Source organism: Gorilla gorilla, chromosome 13 (assembly GCF_029281585.2).
Source record: "Gorilla gorilla gorilla isolate KB3781 chromosome 13, NHGRI_mGorGor1-v2.1_pri, whole genome shotgun sequence".
Classification (NCBI taxonomy): domain Eukaryota; kingdom Metazoa; phylum Chordata; class Mammalia; order Primates; family Hominidae; genus Gorilla; species Gorilla gorilla.
The window spans coordinates 90124251-90148330 of record NC_073237.2 but is presented as its reverse complement, the minus strand read 5'-3'; the positions used below and the strand labels follow the sequence as shown (position 1 = coordinate 90148330).

Here is a 24080-nt window from a genome sequence, read left to right as displayed (position 1 = left end):
CGCTCGGCACCCTCCCTGGGCTTGCACCATTTGAGTGCCTCTGTCAGGCAAGGGCTGTTCCTGGTAGTTAGCTGTAATCACATCAGACTTAGGCTAGAAGCGTGCAAGGGACTGAATGCTTCTGGGTGTGCATCCGTGCTGGGGTGCACGTGTGTGCCTACTGGACTCAGCCAAACCCCATACCCTTGAGTCCAAAAGAAGGTTCTAGAGGCTTCCCAAGGACATCCTCAGGGCTGGGACTGACAAACGCTGCTGCCACCCCTGCAGCCCCCGAGGGTCTCTTCTGTCCACTCCTGCCAGCCAGCTTGGGGTGCTGTGTGTGATTTGGCTGAGCAACCCGAAGCTTTTCATGAGGAACGCAGGTGGCTGGAGCCTCCCCACCACCCTCACTGCCAGGGTGAACAACTACAGTCGAGGCAGAAATGACACAGACATGGTTCTGTACAAAACCTGAAATATTTTTACTTTTTTAAAACTTTGATCTAAGTTGCCTTAGACCTCATGGACTCGATACAAGAGTAATATGAATTGGGAAATAAAACACTTTAATAGCCACGATAAACTTTGTTAGAAATGTACATGTTGCCAAAATAATAATAATAAAATTAAAAAAAAAGAGAGAGAGAGAACAGCTTGATGTCCAGGTTAGATTATATAAATGTTCAACAAGGGCAGGGTAAAGGAAACTTTAAAAACACCAGTTCTGAATAAGCCTGGGGCCCCGCGAGACTCCCCCTCTCCCACCCAGCCTCGGGCCCTAGGGACTGCGTCCCTCCAAACAGGACAAGTGGGAGTGGATAAGGCCTCCACCAAGCTGCCTCTCCCCGTGGACAAAACATCCAGGTAATGGGTATATAAACAAAGCTCATAAGAAATGTACAAATATAAAAAGCTACAAACATTAATAAATTACAGCATCACAAAACACGGAAACACTTCACAAGGTGCTAGTAAAATAACTGTATCCCCCAATCCCCTCATCATACAAGGAAAACAAAGAGCTGGTATTAAAGTTGAAGACTCATCTTCAAAATGTGTCTGAAATAGATCTTTTGTGTACTATTTGCTTCTGTAAAGACAGAGTGTAAGGCTGCACAGACATCACTTGTTTTTCAGGCAATACCTTAGTTCTTAAAAGAAAAAAATAATAATAATAAAAGGAAAGGAGAAGGAAAAAGCATCAGAACCCAACTGTCCATCTGACTCAGCAAAAAACTCGTATAAATGTTAATGAAGAACTCTATAGAAAGAAATTCCTAAAGATACTTTTACTCTTATAAAAAAGAAGTTATTTAAAAAGCTATTTACACGCTACATTCTATGAAAAATATGCTTCAGGAAATACATCTAAAATTAAAATACAGGATTGCCTGAGAAACAAATCCAGCCCCTCCGTGTCGATGGTGGACACACCATCCAGGTACGACCCATGCAGGCGACACCACACGCTGACACGGGAGAACAGAGAAGTGCCGACCGTAAATCCTCGGGCCACCTGGCCGCTGTCCCTGCCCCTGCCCCTGCCCTGCCAGTCCCAGGGCAGGGGTGCCTTGGCTGAGAAGTGCTTCTCCAGAGTGTGGCCAGCAGGGCAAGACGGTCCCTGCCACATGGCTTAGCCTGGGCCTCCCAGACCCCAAGATGTGGCTGAGCCCTTGCCCTTTCCTGGGGACCCCACAATGGCTCCCCTGCCCGCTAACACACCAACCCAGCTGCCAGTCTTAGCTGCCCCCAAGAAATGCTCCTGGGCATTCAGGCTGAACACCCACCATCCTGCTGCCACCTGCCAACCAGAAAGCTCGGGGCAGACCCTTCCTCGCCCGCTGAGCACTGTCTGGACTTGGCTGCGAATCACTCAGGAAGAGAAGGGGGGACATAAACATCCCACTTGCTCCTCCTTTTTCTGCGTTCTTTGCCTTTTTTTTAAGCCCCTGGAGGCTGCCAGCCTGTGGCCAGCTCTGACTCTGGGGCTGGTGAGCATTGGCTCACTCTGCCTTCCTTGAAGGACTCATGCTCTCAGCAGAGCTGCAGAGGCCCTGCAATCACACCCACGCTCAGGGGGCCTGAAGGCTGTCCTTAAAGTGGAATAAGCAGTCCTCAAACTTGCAGGGCCGCTTTTCTGGGACAGGTCACTCTTAGCAACTTGAGAAAAGACGTCCATTTTCAAATTGAGGGGCCATGCTGGGCTCGCTCTGCCGGCTGAAGGGACAGACGCTTGTTGGGGAGATGGCAGCCGGGAAGAGGCAAGGCCCTCCCTGGTGAGGCAGCTCGGCACCCTCCTGGGAGGCAGATGTTTTCGCGGGGCTCCGGGGGTCCTGAGCGGAGCAGAAGGATCCTGGCTTTCCAAATCTTAAAGGAGTAGTTTCCCGTTCCGATGAATTTTCAAAATTTTCCCAAGCCTCTGCTTGGCGGTCGCCATGCCCTTTTTCGTACGTTTTCCTAGGGGAGTTGGGGAGGGGACACAAAAAGGGAAGGTGAGCTAGATGGCAAGGGGCATGGCATGCCGGTGGCGGGGAGGGTCCCGCTGACACTAAGGGGCAGCCTGCAGTCCCCCATCTGTAAAATGGGCCTATGAAGCCCCAGCTCCGAGCTCAGTACCCTTCAGGAGTCCAGGATCACTGGCAAAGCCTCCGCCTCAGAGGCCGTGTCCTCAAGGGGCCCTGGCAGGTAGGATGGACATGGGCTTGGGGATGGCATTATGAGGAGGACATGAGGATGCCTGGGCACCACCCCCAGTAACAAGGCCAGGAGCCACTGCCAGCACCCCGTGCTGCATCACTCAGTCTCCACAGCTGGCCGGCCCCACGGCTGGGGTGCAGGGGTGCAGGCAGATCAGGGGCTGAGCACGCCCACTGAGCAGAAGGATGAAAGCACACATTTCCTGTACTGTGGGATACGCTCACACAAAGCTGCAACCAACTTGGACCACAGCACCCGGCCACCCAAGGCCCAAGAGCCCTCCCAATGTGCTGCCCTCTACCATGGGCCGAGTCTGCATGTCTGGGGCTGCCCATGGGGGCAGGCAGGGCAGGGGGGCTGCAGGCTCCCTCCAGCAGGCACAGTACCTTTGGCAGCAGTGTTGTTGTTTGGAGACGATGCGGAGGGCCGCCTCTGTGTGAGAAAGACCCCAGGGGCCATGGGCTGGGAGGCGCGGCCAGCCTGGGCCCCCGTGAAGGCGCCAGCGGCTGTGTACTCATGGTCCGCCAGGCTGCTGCTATGCGACTCAGGCGGGGGCTCTGGCGAGCTGCCCTCCTGCGAGGCCTGGCTGCTGGCCGTGCTGGTGGAGGCCGGGGTGGTGGAGGCCGGTGTGGTGGAGGCAGGGGTGGTAGAGGCTGGCGTGGTGGAGGTGGAGGTGGTGCCGGCAGAGATGGAGGTGGAGGTGGAAGGGGAGGTGGTGTTAGGAGTCAGCTTCCTCTTGGCACTCTTTTTTTTCTTGCTTTTCTGCTCCTCCTTTGAACAAAACACGCAGGGCAGCCTCAGACGCACAGCCCACTTGGGCCAACAGAGCAGGGAGCTCCCGGCATGCCCTTGCCAGGGGCCCTTGAGCACAGCAGGGCTGGGCAGCAGGGGCCTGAGGCCTGACTCTGGGCCGCCGGGGGCACAGGATGCACAGGGACAGGGCCCCAGCACCCACAGCAGCTGCCTGGCCTCCCTGTCAGTGTGAGTTAACCTAGCAGTTGAGCCTGTAGGATGGCACTCCTACCCCATCACCCCACTCAGTGGCCATATACATCTCCCAGTTCTGGAAGAATATTCACTTTGATCCTAATAACTTCCTTGTGCGCCCAGATGAGGTTGGGCCTGGTTGGGAGGGTATGTGAGGCTCTAGGACCCTCCATTTCTGAGTTGGGAGGAGCTAAAGGTGGGAGATGAGATTTTTAGGAGCATGTAGAGACAGAACACCTCATTTCCCAACTGAGGACAACTCAAAAACACCCGCGTGATGGGGGGAGGGGAAGGGGAGCTCCCTCCAAGCTGCTGTTGTACCAGAGAGTAGCCCAGCCTTGGCACAAATAGGGCTGTCCAGTGTCAGGGCCCCAGTCGTCAATTCCTAGCTCCCCCGGACCCCACACGGGGAATTTAGGGTCTGGAGGAATAGGGCACTCTCTAATCAAATGTCCCCAAGCCTGTGACCACCCCTGGCTCAGAGGGTCTGTGTATGGGGTGGAGAAACAGGTGCCTTGGGGAACCTGAGCCCACCAGGTGGGGGTAGCAGGGAGCTGGCTGCCGTGTGTCCTTCTCACCCCTCCTCACCTGCTGGGACAACTTAGCTGCAGCGGCCGCCAGCCCGGTCTCGATGGAAGCCACCCGTGTACCCTCACGCACAGGCCTGTCCTGTCTTGGCACCGATGGGCCGACCCTTGCTGTGGAAAAAAAGGGCCAGCCCCCTCAAGCTGTAGGCCACGGCCTGTCCACCCCTCCTGGTTTGGGGCTACCCTGCCCCCACCCCAGCCTGTCCCCCTGGCCAGGCAGGCCTAAGCACAGGGCTTCCTGGCTGTGAAGCCGCCTCACAATAGGGCAGGGTCAGCTGCCCCACCCAAGGGGGAAGATGCCACAGTGGGGTCTGCATGGGGCAGAGCCCAGGAGGCCCAGCAACATCAGAGAGTCTGGGCAGGCGGGTGAGGGTAATGTGGAAGGTGGACAAGGCCTCACCCCACTGGCTGCCCCAGCAGGTGTCCCTCAGCCACCATCAAGTGGGTGCCTCCGGTACAAAGGTGACCCTCACAGAGGGGCCCATTGAGGAAGAAACCAGAGAGGAGCCAGCCAGAGGAGTGAGGGCTTTTGAGTTGGGGCTGTGTAGAAGCACATCTGGGCTCCCAGGCCCCCAGAAGTAAAGCAGAAGTGAAGCCCACGGCACTCCTGCAAGCAGCTGACCAACCCCAGCGGGACGGGCTGCCCAGCCCTCAGGATAGGACAGGTGCAGAGCTGAGCCCACATTCTCAGGGGCTGGAGGGACCACAGACAAAGTCACAGCTTCCACACTGGGTGTCAGGTGGACCCCCTACCCCTGTCCCAGCACTACCTGTTGGGCTGTAGGGAGCGTCGTCTGAGCCTTTCCTTTTCTTCGACCGGGACTTGAAGATGGGGTTGTCTTCATCTGACTCCAGTGAGGGGTAAACTAGAGGGAGGCAGAGGGAAGGCGGGGCCCGCTGAGTGCAGGGCAGGTCCACGGAGGAGGGCGGGGGAGTACAGGTGGCTGCAGACCTTCCTCGCCAGCAACCCCAGGGCCTACACTAAGGCCTGCCACGCTGTGTCACTGTCAGCTGTGATGGAAGCTGCCCATGGTGAGGACACCCCAGGCATGGGCACAGGCCCCAGAGATTATCCAGAGGGGCAGGGACTCTCCAGACAAGAAGGCACCTGCATCTACCTGCCCAGCCTCATCTGTGCAGCCTAGCCCCGGTGCCTGCAAGCCCCTGGCCTCTAAGGGCTGCCCTCCGTACATCCGTTCACGGAGCTTGAGATCCCCAGAGGCCCCACCTGGAGGAAGCTACAGCAGAGAGTGGGGGACCAGGGAAGGATGGGACCCCACAATCAAACTAGGGCATCTCAGTTCCTGCAAGAGAAACACTTTGAGGCTCCAGGAAAGGTTCTGTTTGGTGAAAACTCACAACTCCTTCTGTTGCTATGAAAAGGGAAAACGTCTAACGTCCATGGAGGGTGGGCTCTGACAGCCTCCGCCCTGCCTGGCGGGTCTAGGTGGAGGGGACACTGTAGGGCACGACCTGTGGCTGGTGGGGAGCTGCCCCAACACGGTGAGGCGGTGACCCTGTGACCCTCAAAAGCCAAGTGCCACCCTGCACTCACTGCAGGTTGTGGTCCTTCAACCTCCGGGGCCTGTTGAGGAATGCCCAGGACCCAAGGTTCAGGAGGAAGCAAGATGGCACCCGGTGCCACACACCTCCAGAGCCCAGAAAACAGGAGTTCACTTTGCTGTCATTCTGTTTGTCAAACTAGAGTAGGCCCCACCACGAAGCCCAAGCCTGTCCACCAGATGTGGGCCCCGGCCAGTCTCGCTCACAGGAGGGTCTCCCGGGACAGCAGTCAGAGGCCGAGGGTTTTGCTGAGCTGAGGCCTGCTGTAACTTGGAGAGCTGCATGTTTATGCTACTGTCTCCGTTCTCAGCCAGGCCTTCTAGGGCTGAGCATGGGCCCTGCCCCACGCAGGAGTGACACTCACCGTAGTCTGAGTCCTTGAAGCAGGCATCCAGGTGGTCCTGCTCTTCCTCGTAGTCGTCCAGGTCGACACTGTTCTTGGCAGCCCTCTTCAGCAGTCGTTTGCCTGCACTCTTGCCACTGCCACCCCCATTCTTCCGGGCACCATGGGCAGCCAGTGAGCTCCCCTTGGCCTGGCCAGCGCCCCACGTGGTCTGCAGGCAGGAGTCGGAGGCCTGCAGGTTGGCCATGGACAGCATTCCCTGAATGGCTTCCTGTGTGCTGGGGGAGGCCGGGGGCTGGCTAGGGGCACAGAGAGACAGGCACTCAGCCCAGTGCTCTTGGCCTGCAGCCCAGGCACTTAAACAACAGCCTATGGCCTGCACGAACTCCTGCACAAACTCCTGGCCCAGGTGGCAGGCAGAGGGCGTGGAGCAGAGAGGGTGGCAGTGAGCTGATGACTTCTCCCTTGGAAGAGGCCAGCCACTCCCCTCATCCAGCTCTGCTCATCCACCCATACGCCACAGGGAGGGCTGGAGGCCTGGAGACAGAGATGGGCATGGAGAGGAGACGGAAGACAGCAGATGGGAAGGAGGGTCCAGACCCTCATATGGTCACGCACTGGTCTCTCACACCTTAAAGCCAGCAAGCTGACTCAGTGACCTTCCTCCTGCACCCCAGCCGCTCTGTGTACCCCCTCGGTCAACCCTGTGCCTCTCTCCCAACTACAGAACTAGCCCTGGGCATTCCTTACCCCACTTTGTAGGGAACCTTCCCATGTGTCACCCTGAGATGGGGCAGCGTAGCCAACTCCCTCCCATGGCACACGCTTTCCCCAGTGACCTGCAACTTCTCTCCACACCCACACCTGTACCCACACCTGCATCTGCACCTACACCCATACATGCATCTACACCTGCACCTACTCCTATACCCATACCTGCATCTACACCTGTACCTACCCTCACACCTGCACCTGCATCTACACCTGTACCTACCCTCACACCTGCACCTGCATCTACACCTGTACCTACCCTCACACCTGCACCTGCATCTACACCTGTACCTACCCTCACACCTGCACCTGCATCTACACCTGTACCTACCCTCACACCTGCATCTACACCTGTGCCTACACCTACACCCATACATGCATCTACACCTGTACCTACTCCTACACCCATACCTGCATCTACACCTGTACCTACTCCTATACCCATACCTGCATCTACACCTGTACCTCCAACCACACCTGCATCTACACCTGTACCTACCTCCACCCCTGCACCTGCATCTACACCTGTGCCTACCTCCACCCCCGCAACTGTATCTACACCTGTACCTACCCCCACCCCCGCACCTGCATCTACACCTGTGCCTACACCCATACCCGCACCTGCATCTACACCTGTGCCTACCTCCACCCCCGCAACTGTATCTACACCTGTACCTACCCCCACCCCCGCACCTGCATCTACACCTGTGCCTACACCCATACCCGCACCTGCATCTACACCTGTGCCTACTCCCACACCCGCACCTGCATCTACACCTGTGCCTACTCCCACACCCGCACCTGCACCTACACCTGTGCCTACTCCCACACCCACATCTGCATCTACACCTGAGCCTACTCCCACACCCACATCTGCATCTACACCTGTGCCTACCTCCACCCCCGCAACTGTATCTACACCTATACCTACCCCCACCCCCGCACCTGCATCTACACCTGTGCCTACACCCATACCCACACCTCCATCTACACTGGTACCTACACCTACACCCATACCTGCATCTACACCTATACCTACCCCCACACCTGCACCCACACCTGCATCTGCACCTGTACCTACACCCATACCTGCATGTACACCTGTGCCTACTCCCACACTCACACCTGTGCCTACTCCCACACCCACACCTGCATCTACACCTGTACCTACTCCCACACCCACACCTGCATCTGCACCTGTGCCTACTCCCACACCCACACCTGCATCTGCACCTGTGCCTACTGCCACACCCGCACCTGCATCTACACCTGTGCCTACTCCCACACTCACACCTGCATCTACACCTGACCCTACTCCCACACCCACATCTGCATCTACACCTGTGCCTACTCCCACACCCACATCTGCATCTACACCTGTGCCTACTCCCACACCCACACCTGCATCTACACCTGTGCCTACTCCCACACCCACATCTGCACCTACACCTGTGCCTACTCCCACAACCACACCTGCATCTACACCTGTGCCTACTCCCACACCCACATCTGCGCCTACACCTGTGCCTACTCCCACACCCACACCTGCATCTACACCTGTGCCTACTGCCACACCCACATCTGCACCTACACCTGTGCCTACTCCCACACCCACACCTGCATCTACACCTGAGCCTACTCCCACACCCACATCTGCATCTACACCTGTGCCTACTCTCACACTCACATCTGCATCTACACCTGTGCCTACTCTCACATGCACTCCTGCATCTGCACCTGTGCCTACTCCCACACTCACATCTGCATCTACACCTGTGCCTACTCCCACACACCTGCAACTACACCTGTGCCTACTCCCACACCCACATCTGCATCTACACCTGTGCCTACTCCCACACCCACAGCTGCATCTACACCTGTACCTACTCCCACACCTACATCCACACCTACACCTACCCCCACACATGTACCCCCACCTGCGTCTACACCTGCACCTACCCCCACCCTGCACCCCCACCTGCATCTACACCTGCACCTACCCCCACACCTGCACCCACCTGAACATAGACCTGCAGCTGCTTCTGCACCTGAACAGACACAGCTGAACCTCAGCTCAGTCCAAGTTCACCCACTTCTGGCAGGCTCCATACAGACTCCCAGGCTTTCTCTTTGCCCTGTCCGCACCCCCGCTGCCCTCAGTTTCAGGTGGCCCCTCCCATAGCGCCCAGCCTGTCTCTCATCCGCATCCTCCTCCTCTGCCCCATGCCTATGCACACACCTCCTCCTGTCTACACTGGCTCCCCTCCTTCCAGAAGAAGCTTCTGAGACACCCAGTGTGTGATCAGCCTGTCTAGGCTCACAGAGTGGTGAAATGGGGTGACCACTGTCATCCCACAGAACCAGGGGCTTGGTGCTGCTGGACAGCAAGGACCCCCAAGGCCAAGTCCTGGGCTCCTTGGGGACCTCCCTGCCAGGCCCTCCCATGGGATGCAGCCCTGGCCTCTTCACAGGGCCCTGCCCCACTGCCCACAACCCCCTGCAGCCAGGACCCTCACCTGTCTGTGCACCAGAACTACCTGGGAAGCTTTATAAATGTCAAGGCCCAGGCCCCACCCAGAAACTCTGAGTCGGGGGCCTGCCCTGGGCTCCAGATGCTGTATGTAGCCAGGACAGGTGCCCCAGGTTTCCCCACCACTCACGTGGTCCAGCCCAGCAGGTACACCCTGCAACGTCCCTTTCTAGTCCTCACCCCTGCCCACTTCCCTGTGGCCCAAACCTGGTCCCAGGACAAGGCAGCCCACCCCACCTTACAGGGGAGGCCCAGCCACACCTGTCACTGCATCTAGCCATTCCTGGGCCCATACTTGGGGCACACGGGGTGCCTGCCGTCCTCTCCCTCTGCTCCCTGGACCTGCCCCTTCAGGACTCTTGCATCAGCATCATTGTCTCTCGAGCTGCCCATCCCCTCTCCACCACTTCCCAGAAGCACTGGAGGCACTTTCAGTAAAACCATTCAAATGAGAGGGGCTGGGAAGCCTGTGGCTGTGAGCACATCCAGGCACTGTAATGGGGGCTTGTATACCCAGAACCCCTTGCCAGAGACAGCACACATGTGAGACAAGAAGGAAGAGGCCAATACAGTGGCAGGCGGGCCACCCAGCTCTGCATGCCTGTGCCCACCTCTGTTACCAGACACAGAGACTGAGGTACCCAGGGCAGTGGCCCCACCAGGACCAGTCCTGGTTCAGAAGCAAGAGGGCTCCCAAGACTGAGGCTCTGCTACAGCAGGACAGGGAGAGGAAGCTGCCACAGGGAGCCCAGACACAGAGGGAGTCCTAGGGCTGGTGAGGCAACTTGGACAAAAGTTACCCATGCTGGACAGTGCTGAGGCCCGAACCCACTGCTCTCTGAGGGTCCGGCAGACTCAGGAAGATGCCCAGTGCTGGGGCAGGCGCCCTCACTGCAGCCCTCACCAATGCCACCTCCCAGGCCCTGTCTGAGACACACTGGACTGCGCTGCATTTTGGGTTTCACAGGGACTGAACAGGATTGAGGTGTGAAAGCCACAACAATGGGAAAATCAAGCATGGTCAGCCTCAAGCACTCCTCAGAAGGCACTGCTGGGAGCTGCCCCCACAGTGCCAGGACCACACTGCCCCTGCCACACAAGCTGCAGCACTGAAGGCCTGCCTAAGTGAGTGCAGTCACTCCTGCCCTCACTGACATCTCCGCAGAAACAGGCTCTCCCAGCCCAAGCTCAGGAGCCAGCCAGAGCACGCAGCTTGCCCTGCATCCTCTGGCAGGCCCTGCCCCAACCCCTCAACTGGCCTGCAAGGCCCAGACAGACTGGAGGGCGGGGGCCTGCACCTAGCCACGGGGGGCTGGGGGGTGGCCAGGGACACCCACTACGCGGGTCCATGCCATGCCGTCTGGGCAACCCAAGAGGGTGAGGACTGCATGCCCAGGTCCTGCAGGGTTGCTGGTGAATCAATGAGCAACGTCTAACTAGTTGGCATGGAAAATAATACTTTTAATCCACCAATTATCATACTCAAATCCTCTCCTTTTCCCCCAGCAATAAACACTGAGCAAACTATCCACAATAAATTAACATATTTTCCTCCATTTTCTTCAGCAGTTTTTTCCAAGCAGCCGATACTTAAAACAGAGCAAATGGACCATCAAAAACTGACCTACGCTCCAAATGGGAGACTTTGGGAGAGGAACTGCCTGCAGCGGGCTGAGGGGGGCTGGCGGCCTCAGTGGCCCCTAGCAGGCACATGTGCACGTGCACACTGCTCCAAGGCACGGGCTAGTTGTGCGGGGCGGGGAAGCTCTGGGTCTTTTGTTATCAGTGTGTCCACGGATGGGCTGCCCCACTCCTGGGCTCAGATTCACAGCCGGGAGGCCAGGACACAGCGCCTCCTCACAGACCTGAGCACAAAACCCTCCCCACCTCTGTCCCCATCTCCACTCCCCCTGCAAGTCCCAGGTGCCCACAACAAAGCACCTGGTGGCCCCCGGGCTTTTGGCCCTGTCTGCCCTCATCTTGGGTGGCCTCAGACACCCCCCACCCCCAGGACCCCCAGGCCTCTCCATGGACCTCGGGAGGGGCCTAGGGTGTTTAGGGGCCTCTCCTGCCCCCAAGGCCAGTCACTGAGGTGTCAGCTAGTGCATACTTCTTCCCAGAAGACAGGCATCCCCCAAAGAGCTGTGTGAAGCACCACAGCCTCCGACAGGGAGGAGGAGCTCACAGCCCGGCTTCACCCCCAGCCACAAGCACATCTCTGCAGCAAGGGGCTTAACATGGACAGGAACCACCCAGTGCCAAGCAGGAAATCTGTCCCCTAAGGTGCTATGGAAACCTCCTGTCATGCTTCACTCCATTAAAATAAAAGCACCTTACAGCTGGCTTTCTGATCAATATTACATGAACATAATATTGCATGTAAAATAGTAATATATGAAATAAAATACGGCCAATTGATTTAGCAAAAGCTCTTTTCAATCAAGCCCTTAATCTACCTTGCCCAAGCCCCCCATCTGTCTAAAAGCAGGCCTCCACCTGCCCACTGAACAAGCTTGGGGCTGTGTGGAGCAGCTAGCAGCATGGCCCTGGGTTGCCCATGGATTCTGGAAACCACAGTCTCTGAGGCACATCTTGGGAACTGAGCAGGACCCAAGCACAGGCTCCATCTTCCTCAATCCAAGTCACTGCTGGACAAGGGACCAGCCGCACACACCCAGATATCACTGCCCAGCATTAGTCAACCCCCCAGGACCCCCAAGCTCAGGTTCTGCGATCAGGCAGATGGAGATTCTGGGCCTGCCTCTGCTGCTTCCTAGCAGTGTGGCCACGTGCAAGTATAAGCCCTCAGAGCCTCGGTTTCCCCATCTGTGCAATGGGAATCTGCAGCTGTCAAGAAGACCAGGAGGGCTGTGCTCCCCATGGCAGCTGCAGCCCCCGACATGGGCCCAGGGGCACCATGGAGGGGGCTACACCTCTGCCCCCTGAGTTACCCGTCTGTAGTACATGTGGAAATTCCCAAAAGATTTCCACGTGAAAAAAACAACAGTCTCGGCACATAAAATTAAAAACCTGTGGTTCTGAATTTACCCAAAAAATTAAAAGAAAAAGAAGCCCTTGATTGAAAGCAAAGCCCCAGTGGGACGAACCAGTCCGGCATCTGTACCCTGAGGTGTGCCCTTCTGCCCAGGCCCAGGGGCGGCTCAGCACTGGCTCCAGCTGTGCGTCTACCTCACAGGCTCCCACCATCATGGCCGAGGGCCAGCCCTGGGCCTGCCTGGTCCCTGCTCTTGGGTGCTGCCGGGTGGTGGGGCCCACCTGCTGGGGTTGTACTCCAGCGCGCCGACCTCCTCACTGGCCTGCAGCAGGTCCAAGATGCCAGCTGCCGAGCTCCCACTCTCCTTCTTGACTCTGGCATTGCGGCTGGGCTTGGTGTCTGTGTCGATGTGCAGCGAACCCTCGTCCGAGGAGTCATCACTCTGCTGCGCGAGGGACAGGGCTTCGGTCAGGGGAGGGTCTGGCCACCAAAGTGGCCTGGGAGTTGGGAGGGGGATACTTTTTCCCTTCAGGGACTAAACTAGGTTTTTAAACATTTTTATTTATTTTATTTTTATTTTTATTTATTTAGTTAGTTTTGAGATGGAGTCTCGCTCTGTCGCCCAGGCTGGAGTGCAGTGGTGCGATCTTGGCTCACTGCAAGCTCTGCCTCCTGGGTTCACACCATTCTCCTGCCTCAGCCTCCCAAGTAGCTGGGACTACAGGCTCACTCGCTCGGCTAATTTTTTGTATTTTTAGTAGAGATGGGGTTTCACCATGTTAGCCAGGATGGTCTCAATCTCCTGACCTTGTGATCCACCCACCTCAGCCACCCAAAGTGCTGGGATTACAGGTGTGAGCCACTGCGCCCAGCCAGTTTTTTAACATTTTTAAAGAGCCGCTGCCCTTCTAATGAACATTGCTGGGGTCAGACAGAGGCCCCTGGAGCCGACGGGCTGGATGGCCAACACACGGACACACGGGGCAGACGTGGGTGCCAAAGCTCTCTCAGAACCACAAAGGACCAAACTGTCTTCACACTGTGCACCATGTTCACAGAGGAACTCTGGTTCAAAGGAACCCTTACACAAGACAGCCCCAGTGTGTAACACGTGTAAAGAGACACCACCATGGTTGGAAGGAGAGGCGGGGGCAGGGCCTGCAGCCCCAGAGGGACCTCAGGCTGGAGGAAAGCAGTTAATACACTAGATCCCAATAACCTCCCCCGGCAGGAAGCTCAGTGGGGACACACCCTTCGCATGCCCAGGCAGAGATGACCACTGTGTCTTAGAGTTGGATGTGACCTTAGAACACTCGTGAAAGGGTGGGGTGAGGGTAAGGGGCCCCTTCGCCATCTCATGCAGAAACACCCCCAGAGACCACCCTGGAGTCACTCAAACCATGGCCTTGGGGACTGCCCAGAGATGCCCCCCGAGACTGAGGGGGGCCTGTAAGGCAGCTCACCTTGTACGCTGCCGAGTCCAGCTTTGGCTTCGTGACAGGCGTGGGCAGCACAGCCTTCTTATCCAACAAGACTGAAAGCACAGCAGATGGGAGTCCAGCGGGAGCCCTTGCGGGGAGCCAGCCACCCTGGGAAGACCTCTCAGGGGGGGGACAGGCCTCTCCCACACCCCTCCCCCAACACCCCCTCCCAACTCACAGGACAAGTCCCTTTTCGGGGCGTTTTTCTTCCTCCTGATGGGAAACTCGTCGATCTTGAGCTCACCGTCGTCCGACACATACTCATACTCATCCCGCACGGGCTTGGGCTTGTCCTCCTTGAAGTTCTGCAAGGCCCCGAACACACCAGGGCTCGTCGGGGGCCTGAGAGCCTTGGAGCTAGGGCAGAAGCGAGTGGGTCAGCAGCATCCACATAGCCCCACGGCCAGCGGACAGGTGGGACCTCCCGAGGGGTCCTCTGCAGGGCCGCGGCAGGATGGCCTCCAGGAGGCAGGTGACGTTGCCACTATTTGAATTTCCATCCGAAGAAGCCTCAGGCCCAGTTGAGATGGGAGGAGGGTAGAGGGCCCAAGCCTCTGCAGACAGGAGGCCAGGCTGGGCCTTCAGTCCCCACTGTGGGAAGCTATCTGCCCACAGGAGGGGACACTCCCCAACCCCATGGCCTCCTACACAATGCTGTGCCTCCCCACACACCACATTCAGGCAGAGAGAGCCCTTCCCCAGGCAGTTTAGATGCTCAAGACAGTGACCCCCAACTGTCCCAGGGCCACTGGACAAGCTTAAGCCCTGCCTCGGGCCTGCCTAGGAATCCTGGCACATGCTGAATTGGTCTTTAACCGGAAAAGGATCCAAGTTTCCTGGTTTTTTTCTCCATAGCTATGTTGGAAAAATAAACTCAGGGCCAGGGCTACAGGATAGATATAACAGTCTAAGAAACAGTGTGTAATTTGTCTCCCTGCCTGGGTGAAGGAGGACTACTTCAGAGCTTGGCCTGCAAGCAGCTCCAGCCTTTGCCTTCCCAGGGGTTTGAGGACAGGTTTCTCTCTATATAGTAGCAGGGACAACAGGCTGAGGCAGAAAAGTCTGGAACTTCAAACAGACACAGCTCCAATTCAGAGCAAATGGAAGTGCAGACACCTGGATACAGTGCCTAGGTGAGGCGGCTTCCAATGCTCTAAGTGAAGGGGTGGCGAGCCCGCTGCCTTACGGGCTGGGCCACAGAACACACAAGTGTCCACAGGCTAGAGTCACACCGCGCTTTCTCATCTCTATCGTCAACTCCCTAGCACCGTCACAGAGTGAATGCCGTTTAATAGCTTCCCAGGAACCTAGAAGCAGAGCTTCAGATAAAGCAAGTGACATGCCCAGGGCCATGAAGCTGGGCAGCCACAGGACCCCGCAGACCTGCCCCTTGGCTGAACGGCCTCGCGTGTTGCCCTGAGCTCCCTGACACTCACAAGACTCTGCCTGGGCACTGCTCCCTTTCTCCACCACTCAGAAAGAGGCCTTCTCCTCTCATCTCTTCAATGAGGAAACTACAACCCGGCCAAGTTAATCAGTGGCTGCTGCAGAAAAGTGGCCACCCCTCCTGCTGGGACCTGTCTGACTCCGGCCAGGCCTGGGGCCTCAGCAGGTGACATGTCCCACACACTGGGAGCACACACAGGCCCAAGTGTTGCCGCTGGAACCATGAGGATCTCGAGGTTGCCACCGGGCTCACAGCCCTCCACACCCCTTGCCTCACCCCGAGGCTCATCCAGCATGCCCACACCACCCAAACACACCCCCTAATCTCTGCTCAGTGCCATCTCCAGGAGGCCCTCCTGACTCCCAGGTGGGTCACGTTCTCAGCATCCAGGGTCCCATGTTGGGTTCACACCAGTCCCTCCCCACTGGCCACTGGGCTCTGAGAGCCAGGACCCTGTCCCCCATGCACGTCCTCAGCACCAGCTCACAAGAGCCACACATCTAACACTCATGGAGTCCCACGGCCTCCCTCCCTGCCTGGGGGGCCATCCCTCACTGCAGGCTGGCTGCATCTTCCAGCCCAGCCCCACCCAGGCATGTCTGCTTCCTCACACCCACACTACAGGTGGAGCGTGGTGGGAGGCAGGGATGTGGCTCTGCTGGTGTCTGGGCCTGATGAAGACGTGCCAGGAACAGGGCTGCAATCAGTGAGGTCAGCAGCTCAGAGGGACAGGAGTCCCCAGAGGTGTGTCAGCCAAAGGCTGTGTGTGTATGGGGTACGTGATGTGCAGTGTGTGTGGTTGTGTGTGATGCAGTGTGTGGTGTGTGTGTGTGAGATGCAGAATGCATGCATGGTGTGTGTGTAATGTGTGTGTGGTATAAGGCAGTGGGTGTGATGCAGTATGTATGGTGTGTGTGATGTGGGTTACGCGCGAGGTCACCCCTCCCATCCAGGCACTCACATACCCAAGGAGTTTCTTGTTGGAGAAAGAAAAAGAGAACTTGTTGTCTTTGTTTCCAGCTAGAGGCGACTTCTCTAGCTTCTGCTCCTCTTCCATCTTCAGTAAGGAGTCGGGTTTGCTGTTCTGAAAAGCAAGACCAGGGCCGTCCCTGAGCCCCACACAGAAGTGGGGGGTCAGGACCCCAACTCGTGTCAGTGGGAAGAGGCAGCTGCTGGGAACACGACTAAGTAAAGTCACCCATAGCTCTGGTGGCCACCCGGGCCACTGCAGGGTGCTCAGGGGCCTGCACCCCACGGACTCAGTGCCTCAATGTTGCCTGGCCCCCATGGAGTGGGAATGAAAACCAGTGTGTGGACCGTGAAGGGAAACACTGTCAACATACAGGGTGTACATTCAACCTCTTGCATCCCAACCAACTCAGAGGAAGATGTAGTCCATGGGTGGTCACACACACCTCAGACCCACATAAGCACACTCAACAGCACTACCTACTCAGGACAAGCAGACACATGTCTGCACATTCCTTCACACACACAGGGCCTCACAGATTCACCTTTGCTCACACTCACCAAGCTGACACACACACATGTCTGCATGCATATGTGCACTTCTCACCTTGTACTTCCACTTGGCCTCTGACTTGCTCTTGGTTTGCTCTCGAATTTCCAGCCTCTCCACATCATTCTGCATGTGAACCACATCTTTGTTGGGCACACTCAGGACGCTCTTTGTGGCCTAGAAAAAAGGGCTGCTGTGACCCAGAGGCAGACACAGAGGGCTGGTGGGACTCCCTTGAGCCACAGATTCCCTGTCTTCTTCTGGCCCATGTGCTTGCAGCTCAAGCCTCTATCCATCTACCCATCCACGCATCCATTCACCCACCCATCGATGTACCCATTCACCCACCCATCCATCCATTTATTCATTCATTCGTTCATCCATCCATCCGTTCATTCATCTGCCCACCCATTCATCCATTCATTCATCCCGTTCATTCATCCACCAATCCATCCATCCACTCACCCATTCGTTCATTCATCCATCCATGCACCATGCATTTGTTCATCCATCCATCCATCCATCCGCCCACCCATCCATCCATTTGTTCATCCCATTCATCCACCCACCCATTCATCCATCCACTCATCCATTTATTTATCCATCTACCCATCCATTTATCCATCCATCCATTTTTTCATCTATCCTTCCATCCATCCATCCACTCATCCATTTATCCATCTCCCCATCCACTCATCCATTCATCCATCCATCCATTTGTTCATTCATTAATTCATCCACCCATCCACTCACTCAATCATCCACCCATTCATCCATCTACCCATCCATTCATTTATCCATCGATTGGTCCATTCACCCACCTATCCACCCATCCATTTGTTCATCTATCCATCCATGTCTCTGCTCACCCATTCATTCATCCATCCATCTATCCATCCATCTATTCATTCCTCTATCCATCCATCCATTCATTCATCCATTTATTCATCCACCCACCCATTTGTTCATCCATCCATTCATCCACCCAACCATCCACCCACTCATCCATCCACTCACCATTTGTTGATTCATTCATCATCCACCCATCCATCCATTCATTTATCCACCCATCCATTTGTTTGTTCATCCACCTTTCCATCCATTCATCTATCCATTTATTCATCCATCCATCCATCCATTTTTTCATTCATCTATCCATCTACCCATCCATTCCATCCATCCACCCATTTGCTCATCCATCCATCCATTTATTCATCAATCCATCCATCCACCCACCCAACCATCCAACCATTCTTTCATCTATCCACCCATGCATCCATTCATCTATCCATCTACCCATCCATCTTATGCACTCATCCATCCATCTACCCACTCATCCATCCATCCCTTCATTATTCCATCCATCCATCCATTCATCCATTCATTCATCTACCCATTCATTCATTATTCCATTCATCTACCCACCCATTCATTTATTCGTCCTTCCATCCATCCATCCACCCATTCACCCATCCATCCATTTATTCATCCATCCATCCATCCACCCATCCATCAATTGGTTCATGTAGCCATCTATTCATTCATCTATTCATCCATTCGTTAATCCATTCAACCATCCATCTATCCAGCCATTCACTGATTCATTCATTCATCCATCCATCTGTTCATCCATTCATCCATCCATTCATCCACCTATTCATTCATTCACCCATTCATCCAGCCATTTAGCCATCCATTCACTTGCTCATGCATTCATTCATGCTTGCCCTGAGAAAGAGAACACAAAAGTGTCCCACTACACCCCTGTGATGCCGGCCCTGAAGTTTCCTGGCCCCCAGGAAACAGATAACGACCTCCTCCTGGCAGAAACTCACATTCAATGGTGCTTCAGGGGTTCATGGTCCCTGAAGCCCAGACCTAAGATCCTCTAGTCAGAGTGGGTCTTCAGGGCTGGGCCCATCTCTTCACTGTCCACAGGGGCTCAGACTATCAGGGCAACCCTGCTCTTGTCCTCACCCCTGAACCCCCTCCCCTCCAATGGCATTCTCCCTGTTGTTTCTGCACAGACACCTCATCTACCTTCAGGTTTCAACCTCAATGTCTTGGCCCCAGGGAGGACCCAGGGCTTCTTTGTCCCCTGGCAACTGCTCATCTGGCTAGGAAACCTAAACTAGACATCCCCTCCTGGAAAACCACCATGCCTCCTCCACCAGGTGGCCCTCTTGGGTGCCACCTCTGCCACAGCACACACACATTGTGTTGCCTTCCACAGTGAGGGCCCCTCTTCAGGCCCACTGCTCTGTGGCTTGTCGGGCACAGCCTGTCCACTCTGGGGGGTCTGGGCCTGGATGCTGCAGGACTGGGTCAGGACCAGGCAAGGAAGTGCATCTTCTGGGCATACAAGCCCACAGCAAGAGCCCAGACCCCCACATCTTCTCAGGGGCCCCTGGGGAACAAGGACAATGGGCCCTAGCTATCTCCATGGGACTGGCCCACAAGAGATGCTGCAGCACCTCTGGTGATAAGGTGGGGAGTCAGGGTGAGGGGGTCCCACCTTGCCCTTCTTGGGCGGCTCCATCTTGGTCAGTGCCTCCTTGGTGTGGGCTTCGAGCAGGTCCAGGTTGGGGATGGTGGGTGAGGCTGACTCCCGGGACTTCTTCCCTTTCTTCTTGCCTCCATCGTTGAGCTTCAGCGTTTTTGGGGGCCTTGGGGGCTTAGGGGGCTTTGGGGGCTTGGGGATTTTGGACGGCTTGGGCATCTTCACAGTTTTGGGAGTCTTTTTTTTGGACACTTTCTCCAGGAGGGATTGAGGCGGCGTGGCCTCAATGGGAGACGGGGGCTCCTCCTTCTCCCGGTCCCCGTCACACACCTCATCTGACGAGGCGACAGTATTCACTTCCGGTCGGACGGCTTTGGAGGCATTCTGGGATACAGAAAGGAGAGGGTCACATGCTGCTTCTGCCAAACTGTGGCCCAGGACGGTCCACACACCAGGATGCTGGAGACACTCACTGCCAGGCTGGCGGGGAGCTATCAGCCCAGAAAGGCTCAGCTACCCCACACCATCATGTGACACACTCACACCCAACCCATGCTATTGTGTGACACACTCACACCTGCCACATGCCGTGAGTCACCTGCTCTCCCCAAGGCTCTTCTGTCCTACCCCAGCACAGTGGCTGAGGGCTCATCCAGGAACACACAAGCTGGGACTGCAGGGTCTGAGTCGGGCTCCTCCCACAGAGTGCCCTCCCCATGGGAGTTTCAGAGAGGCTGGTGCCATTTCTCAGTCCCTACACACTCACACCAGGACACAGACCCAGCCAGAGACCTAGGACCCTGAGCCCTCACAAAGGCAAGCTTGCCCAGGAAAGTGCAAGGAGGACCATCTGGGGCACTGGCCTTCCCAGACCTGGCAGCTCTGTGTTAGGCTGGCCCCTGGACCCGGAGAAAGACAGGTGGGCCCTCCCCAATCCCCAGGGGTCCAGCCCAGCACCTGGACACGGCCCCACCTCACTGAGCCGGATCTCTTTGGCCAGGTCTTTGATTAGCTGTGAAGGTTTGAAGTGCTCCGGGAGCTCGTCCTCATGCTCTGCCAAAGCCTGCAGGACAACCGGACCCAGGGTCAGCACCAGACACCTCCCGTGGCCCTGACTTACCCCTGCATTCTTGCAGGCTGTCGCCTGACTGCCAAGCCACTCAGATGAGCATGAGGCGAGGGGCTTCCGAGCCAAACTCTGCCCTGGCAAGAGGTCTCTGCTGTGAGCCCCCATCAATAGGCGGACAAACCAAGTACCAGAGAGGACAAGCTTGCCTGAGCCACCACCAGCAGGCTATGGAATGGACATGGGTCCCATCCCTTCTTCCTGGTCAGAGGCCACTCCACCCAGCCACACGGCTAAGGTGAGGTGGCAGGGGCGCCCTGGACTGCCCTGGGCCTTGAGGCCTGACGGAGGTGGTGGCTGCAGGATGGCCCTGGGAGCGCACTGGCTGCCTCTCCTGCCTGGCCCACCCATGAGAAAGGCAGGCTACACATGGTATTCCCTGCAGCCTGTATTCCCTGAAGGCTTCCTGTAAATCTCCACTGGCCTTCTCCGGCCTGGGAGAGGGTCCTCCTCCCTCAAGAGCGGGCATAGTACCTCTGCACAATGAGCCCCAGCAGGAAACACTGTCCCAGAGGGTGCTCGAGGCTGAGCCAGACCTTCCCCTCCCTTCTGTAGCAAAAACCAAGGGAAGATGCTAAGCAACACAGTAAGTGGCTTCTGTGGGGGCGCGCACAGGATGGTCATCGGGAAGAGTCACAGGGAAGGGCTGCCCGGGTCACAGAGCAAGGTGGCTGGGGTGCTGCACCCGCAATCAGGCAGCTTAGCTTCTGAGCTGATGCCAGGGCCAGCCAGGAGGAGCCGACAGGGTATCCCCAGCACTCCCTGTCCTGGGGCCAGCCACTCCCCCAGTCCTTCCCTGCCCCCACCAGGTTCCAGGCCTTTCTGTGCTCACACAGTGTCATCCCACCATAGGCCATCTGTCCCCCACCCACAGACCCACCTTCCTCCCAGGACACACCAGCACCTGCTCACCCTCCTCCCACCAACTTGTGACTAAGCTGTGAGCCCCTGATGGAGGGGGCTCTGCATCTACATCTGTCCTCCCCCAGCCCTCAGGTGGCCCAATCAGTGGACAGCAGGGGACGGACCCATGGGGTGTCTGGGGCAAAGGCACACCCCGGGCCAAGCCAGGCAGGGGAGCACCACCGTCCTTCCCAGGCTGGATCTCACTGAAGCAGGACAAGTCCTGGACATTGCTGCTGGGTCTCCGGGGAGGTCCTCCCGCCTGTCACTGCTCTCCTACCCTAGGGCATTTGTGACATGATTCCTACCTGCTTCTTCGTCCACGATCGGAAAGCACCATTGAGAATTTTAGCTCCTTGGACTAGATGAGGGGGCAGCTGCTTCCCAGATTTGTGAGAGCCTGGGAAGGAGACACTGGGTGAGGTGGGTGGGTGCCCGCTGCCCACAGGTGCCTTCATGCCCAGCCACATAGCCAGACCGGGGGATGCCAGGTCCAGCCTTCCAGAGGTCTCCCTCCGCCCATGGCCACCAGCTCAACTGCCAACAGTTCCTCTTGGAACCTGGGGGTGCCCATCCTCCTGGTGGCCTGCCCTGCTTGAGCAAAGATTGACCCTCCCACCATCCTCCCACTGTCTCACCCTCCAGGCCCCTAACACAGGCTGCCTGGCTCTCCTCACTCTGCCCAATACCCCAGCCCTGCCTGAGCAAGGGGACACAGTCATGCCAGGACCCAGGCCACAGGCTGTCCATGGGCCCACAACAGGCATCCCCAAGCATCTCTTCCCACCTCATGGCGCCCCTTAGCACAGTGTAGGGACCAACCACATTTCAGCTGGGAGGTGTGCTCCTGCTGTGGGCCTCCCCTCCCTCTTCCCATTGAAGAGGGCTCCAGGGCTCCAGGGCTCTGACGCACCAGGACCATGGCAGCTCCCTGGGTCCTCTCAGTCCTGGGGGCCAACTGAACTGTTGTCCACTCAGAGAGGGAGGGCCAGGCAGAGAGGATATGGCCACAGTGGCCTAGCTGGCCAGTAGTCAGGCTGGCCCTGTGGGGTGGCTTCCCAGGTGCTGCCCTGATCCCTGCCTCCCTGGCACCAGTCCCCTGAGGGCAGGGTTAGACTCCCATCTTGGGCACTTCCTTCTGCCAGAGTCAAGCTCAGGGCTCCACATTTGGGGAACAGTGGGAAAATCTTACCAAAACCTGGCCAGCCATGACTAAGGACCATTTTACCTTCTCAAACTAGGGCCAGAGTACAAAGGGTCTCATAAAAGAGCTCTTGGCTGTTATTAGAACCAAAAAAGAGCAACTAAGAGCAACCACACTGAGAAAGGAAATCACGCATAAATGCAAACTCTCCTGCAGGCTCCCTCACGCTGCTGGGCAGTCTGGAGGCCTGGACAGGGTGGTGGCTGGCAGGAGCCACCTGCTCTCATCTCTGAGGGTGTGGCCAGGCAGGACCTGGGACAGAAAAGGGTGGCCCGGGGATGCCAAAGTGCATCCACAGAGGGCCACCGAGCCACAAGCCTGCCTCACAGTCCAGTTGCCAGGCCCCTGAGGGAGCCTAAGGGGACCCAGAGCCCACTCGCACCCACTCCTCAGCTGGTGACAGAGCCAGGGCTCCACCTTCCCAATGGAGGCAAGTGTGGAGGGTGGAGCAGGTGTGACTGATACCTGCACTGAGGCCACGCACACTCGCCCCTCTCAACCCACAGCCCAGTGTTCGTTCTAAAACAAGGGACAGTCCAATCGGAAGGAGAGGCCCAGCCTGTTCAATCTAGTTCTGCGTTATACAGATGGGGAAACTGAGCCCCAGGGGTCTGAGTCCCAAGAGGACTTGCTCAGGCCACAGGAAGGCGGCACTCACACCCAGACAGTCAGCCCTGACCAGGTCTGGCTGCCCCCACAGCCAAGAGCCCCAGGCTTGGACGCCCACCCCGGAGTGACCAGTACCTTTGAATGCCTCCAGCAGGTGCTTCCCCATGTACCAGCATGCAGTTTCAAAGTTGGGAAACTGAGTCAGGCTGCCCAGTTTCAACCTCCTTTCCACTTCATATGCTCTAGAAGCCACCAAAGAGCAGTTCTCAGTGCACTGACCATCAAGCAGGCGACACTGGGCATCAATCCAGGCCCCAGACACACCAGCTCAGGCCTCCCCACTGGGCCCTGCATAGCTGAGGAGGACCAGGGGACAACTGCCCTGGTGGCTGCAGACCTCGGGGCCCATGAGAGTTCTGTCAGTGCCCAAGAAGAGAAGGCAGCAGCCTTTTAAGCAACCCCAACCCCACCAAGGGCAACTACAACCATCCAGCAGCCAGGTCCCTTGAGGAGCCGGCCTGCATGAACCCAGGGCCCACCTCCTCCCTCCCTCCACATCACAAAGAGGCCCACCGAGGCTGATGGTCATGTCCAGGCCACCCACAGGCGGGCTGTGCCAGGACTCAGCCCAAGGCATCCAGCACCGACCCAGCTAGAGGGAGGACGCTGCTCTGCGGAGCCCGAGGGCAGACAACGCGGCAGGCACTACCTCATCTGCATCTCCACGCTCAGGCTGTGGAGGAAATGTCCCGCGAAGGCCAGGCAGTCCACAGGGGTGAGTGTGGCGTAGATCCAGCCTGGGAGAGAGACAGGAGTGGCTGGTGCCCCACCTTGCTCCC

At 57.1% G+C, this 24080-nt stretch overlaps 1 protein-coding gene across 3 annotated transcripts in view; it reads right to left on the bottom strand.

Annotated features, from left to right (window-relative positions):
- Nucleotides 1-437: 437 nt before the first annotated feature.
- The window catches only part of PHF2 (PHD finger protein 2), a 105293-nt gene continuing 81650 nt past the window's right edge, over nt 438-24080 (bottom strand). For 2 of the 3 annotated variants that reach the window (XM_063696573.1, XM_031014818.3), the window contains exons 8-22: nt 23951-24038; nt 23377-23483; nt 21737-21828; nt 20373-20462; nt 19415-19783; nt 16957-17076; nt 16346-16464; nt 14112-14290; nt 13916-13986; nt 12734-12897; nt 6178-6455; nt 5021-5116; nt 4252-4361; nt 3063-3447; nt 438-2436 (exon numbers count right to left, since the gene is read on the bottom strand). In XM_063696573.1, the coding sequence (XP_063552643.1) occupies nt 2348-2436; nt 3063-3447; nt 4252-4361; nt 5021-5116; nt 6178-6455; nt 12734-12897; nt 13916-13986; nt 14112-14290; nt 16346-16464; nt 16957-17076; nt 19415-19783; nt 20373-20462; nt 21737-21828; nt 23377-23483; nt 23951-24038 (2357 nt within the window). In that variant the 3' untranslated portion in view covers nt 438-2347. The remainder of the gene's footprint in view (nt 2437-3062; nt 3448-4251; nt 4362-5020; nt 5117-6177; nt 6456-12733; nt 12898-13915; nt 13987-14111; nt 14291-16345; nt 16465-16956; nt 17077-19414; nt 19784-20372; nt 20463-21736; nt 21829-23376; nt 23484-23950; nt 24039-24080) is intronic. The other variant, XM_031014819.3, reaches the window with a different exon arrangement.